This window comes from Budorcas taxicolor, chromosome 8 (genome assembly GCF_023091745.1).
Source record: "Budorcas taxicolor isolate Tak-1 chromosome 8, Takin1.1, whole genome shotgun sequence".
NCBI classification, from domain to species: domain Eukaryota; kingdom Metazoa; phylum Chordata; class Mammalia; order Artiodactyla; family Bovidae; genus Budorcas; species Budorcas taxicolor.
The window spans coordinates 97088637-97093019 of record NC_068917.1 but is presented as its reverse complement, the minus strand read 5'-3'; the positions used below and the strand labels follow the sequence as shown (position 1 = coordinate 97093019).

At 38.2% G+C, this 4383-nt stretch overlaps 1 protein-coding gene across 1 annotated transcript; it reads right to left on the bottom strand.

Moving 5' to 3' along the window:
- Positions 1-2289: 2289 nt before the first annotated feature.
- Positions 2290-3252, bottom strand: LOC128052305 (olfactory receptor 13C8-like). Its single transcript, XM_052644813.1, has one exon. It carries the CDS (start codon positions 3250-3252, stop codon positions 2290-2292), a length of 963 nt encoding a protein of 320 aa, XP_052500773.1.
- Positions 3253-4383: the final 1131 nt, after the last annotated feature.

Below are 4383 nucleotides of genomic sequence, written 5' to 3'. Positions count from 1 at the left end.
GGACTGGTCATCCATTTCACATATGGTAATATACATGTGTCTTTATTATTTTCTAAATATTTAAGAGTGATTATGTTTTCCTGGGGCTTCCTAAGAGATTTTCAATATTTTGCATTTCCATAGTAGTTTTCTGAAAAGCCACAAGCATGTTTAATTTCTGCAGTTAGAAATTGAAAAGTAACTAACTAAAAGTAACAACAGTAACCAAGACATATTTTGGCAACCAAGATATATCATATATTTATATGTCATAAATATATATTTTATCATATATTTTAATCTTTTTATTTTATATTGGAGTATAGTTGATTAGCAATGTTATGTTATTCTCAGGTGTACAGCAAAGTGTTTCAGTCATACATTTACATGTATCTATTAATCTTCAAATTCTTTTCCCATTTAGTTTTTACATACTGTTGAGCAGAGTTTCGTGTGATATTTCAGAGGTATTTGTTGGTTAATGACTTTAAATACAGTAGTGTAATTCTCAAACTCCTTAAATATTCCCACACACCACCCTTTAGTAACCATACATTTGTTCTGTAAGTCTGTGACTCTCCATTTGATAAAGGAGTTCTGTTGTATCAGTTTTATTTTTCCATATATAAGTGATACTATACAATATTTCACTTTTGCTGTCTGACTTATTTCACTCAGTATGACAATCTTTAGTTCTGTCCATGTTACTGCAAAAGGCATTATTTCATCCTTTTTAATGGCTGAGTAATATTCCATTGTATATATGTATCACATTTTCTTTTCCTATTCATCTGTAAATGGACAAACTCTTAGAGGAAAACATAGGCAGAACACTCTAACATAAATGACAGCAATATATGTTCTGTCTCTCAGAGGAAAATAAGTGGGACCTAATTAAACTCAAAAGCTTTTGGTCAGCTAAGGAAACTGTGAAGCAAAACTAAAAGGCAACACACACAATGTGAGAAAATATTTGCAAATGATGTGACTGACAAAGTATTAGTCTCAAAATTTAAAAACAGCTCATATGGTTTAATCATCAAAGCAAACAACCCAATCAAAATAGGCAGAAGAATTAAATAAACATTTCTCCAAAGAAGACATACAGATGGCCAAGAGGCACATGAAAAGATGTTCAACATTGCTAATTATTAGAGAAATGCAAATCAAGACTATATTTAAATATCACCTCATAGCAGTCAGAATGGTTATCATCAAGAAATCAACAAACAAGTGCTGGAGAGGATGTGGAGAGAAGGAAACCCTCCTACACTGTTGTAAATTGTTGCAGCTACTATGGAGAACAGTATGGAGGTTCCTTTAAAAAGTAAAAATAGAGCTATCATATGATCCTGCCTCCTTAAGGCAGAAAGCAAAGTACTAAAGAGCCTCTTGATGAAAGAGGAGAGTAGAAAAGGCTGGTTTAGAACTCACTGTTCAAAAACGAAGATCATGGCATCCAGTCCCATCACCTCATGGCAAATAGATGGGGAAACAGTGGAAACAGTGAGCTTTATTTTGGGGAGCTCCAAAATCACTGTAGATGGTAACTGCAGCCATGAACTTAAAGGATGCTTGCTCCTTGGAAGAAAAGTTATGACCAACCTAGACAGCATATTAAAAAGCAGAGACATTACTTTGCCAGCAAAGGTCCGTCTAGTCAAAGCTATGGTTTTTCCAGTAGTCATGTATGGGTGTGAGAGTTGGACTATAAAGAAGGCTGAGTGCTGAAGAATTGATGGTTTTGAACTGTGGTGTTGGAGAAGACTTTGAGAGTCCCTTGGATTGCAAGGAGATCAAACCAGTCAATCCTAAAGGAAATCAGTCTTGAATATTCATTGGAAGGACTGATGATGAAGCTGAAACTCCAATACTTTGGCCACCTGATGGGAAGAACTGACTCATTGGAAAAGAACCTGATGTTGGGAAAGATAGAAGGCAGGAGGAGAAGGGGACGACAAAGAATGAGATGGTTGGATGGCATCACTGACTCAATGGACATCAGTTTGAGCAAGCTCCAGGAGTTGGTGATGGCCAGGGAAGCTGGGTCTGCTGCAGTCCATGGGGTTGCAAAGAGTCAGTGACTGAACTGAAACTGAATGATCCTGCCGTCACATTCCTCATCATATATCTGGAGAAAGACATGGCCTGAAGCGACAGTTGCAGTTCAGTGATCTTGTAGCACTGTTTAAAATATCTTATAGTTTTGAATGACACTTTGTGAAATTGTTTTCTCATGGTAATCCTCTCTATTTGAATTTTGTGTCTGCAGCAGCTTTGAATTCTGAGTTACATAGTATAAATCATAATTCATATTCCATCAGAGAAGTTTTTCCTACCCAGCAAGTTCCTCACAGCAATCTTTACATCCTTATTCCTCAGACTATAGATGAGAGGATTGAGCATGGGGGTCATCACTCCATAGAGGAGAGAGATGAGGGCCTCAATGATGTCTTGATTATCTGTACCAGCAGAGCTTTTAGATTTGGGCTTAGCATACATGAAGAAGATTGTTACAAAGAATACAATCACTACTGTAAGATGGGCTGAGCAGGTGGAGAAGGCCTTACGTTTTCCTTCAGTGGAAGGAATTCTTAGAATAGTGGCAACAATGAAAATGTAAGAGATGGAAATTACTAGCAATGGAATAACTAGAACAATCAGATTTGACCCTGCCATGCTGATCACATTAATTGAAATATCAGCACAGGCTAATTTTAGGATAGCCAGAATTTCACAAACGAAATGGTTGATTACATTGTCAGCACAGAATGGTAATTGCATTGCAAGAGATGTCTGCACCACTGAGTCAACAATACCTGCAGCCCAGGATCCAGCTGCCATGGGTATGTAAGCACCTTGTCTCATGATGACAGAGTATCTCAGTGGGTAGCAGATGGCCACATAGCGGTCAAGTGCCATCATGCCTAGAAGTACACACTCTGTGGCTCCCATGGCAAAAGAGAGAAACATTTGCACCATGCATCCAGAGAAGGAAACCCTTTTCCTTACTGTAAGAAAACTGTCAAGAATTAATGGAACAGAGGAGCTTGTATAGCAAATGTCCAGGAAGGAAAGATTACAGAGGAAGAAATACATGGGGGTGTGCAAATGAGAATAACAGATGATTACAGAGATAAGGACTCCATTTCCCAGCAGGATCATCAGGTACATACACAGAACTAGGACAAAGAAAACTGTCTGGAGCTCTGGGTGAGCAGAAAGCCCAGTCAGAACAAATTCTCTCAACACGGAATCATTGGTTCTTCCCATATTGTGGATATCCTTTCTCCAACAGCACTCTAGGGATAATACAATAGATATTTGTTAATACAGTGTTTCCAAGAGCTCCTGTTTTAAGAATCATATTCTTTGTTATTAAAGTATTAGTTGCTCAGTTGTGTCCAACTCTTTGTGACCCCACTGCCTGTAGCTCACCAGACTCCTCTATCCATGGGATTCCCCAGGCAAGAATACTGTAATGGGTTGCCATTCTCTTCTCCAGGGGATCTTCCTGACCCAGGAAATGAACCTGGGTCTCCTGCATTGCAGGCGGTTTCTTTACCAACCAAGCCACCAAGAAAGCCCTTTGTTATTATAGTTCTCTATTTGAAAGCAACAAGATAACTCTGGGACAATCTCTTACTCTAAACCTTGACCACTAGAGCAGGAATCCCAAGCTAATTTTCTCAGAGTTAAGAGGGAACACTTTTTGATTGTAGGATACTTGAATCTCAAGCCAGTTTATTGCCCTTTCTAGTGGCTCTACTTCTTAACACACTGATTTAGTATCAGTGATAAAATTTATTTGCAAGTGGTTCCTGTGCTGTGTTTTTAGAATTTGTAAATTTGAATTACATTTTAAAAATGAATGTTTTAAAGGTAGTATATAAGCTGTAAAATTATTTTCAGCTTGTGTTCAAAAAACTGTAGTATTTGAAAACATTAGATTCATTTCCATTATGGAGCTCAGGTATAACTGACTCATTAGGTTTGAAGCACGTTCTCCATCTTACCAGAGTGTAGCAGAATACCCTCCTCTCTCTCTTCTTTGCTTGCCAGTGGAGATGATTATTAGTTACAAATTGGTGGCTCAATGGTACTGAATTCACCTACCAAGGCAGGAGCCTTGGGTTTGATCCATAGGTTGGGTAGATTCCCTGGAGAAGGAAATGGCAACCTACTCCAGTATTCTTGCCTGGAAAATCCCATGGACAGAGAAGCCTGGTAGGCTACAGTCCATGGGATCACAAAGAGTCAGATACAACTGAGTGATTAAACAACAGTATATCTACATTAATAACAATGTAAGATGTAAGGTTTAATCTTATTTTATTGAAGAAAGGGCCCATGAAAGCAAAAATTTCTTGGGCTCATCAAAGTCATAATGCAGTCCTGTGTGAC

What these genes read in the sequence shown, in the direction of transcription:
- LOC128052305 (XM_052644813.1), bottom strand. Translation starts at nt 3,252, where the DNA reads ATGGGAAGAACCAATGATTCCGTGTTGAGAGAATTTGTTCTGACTGGG.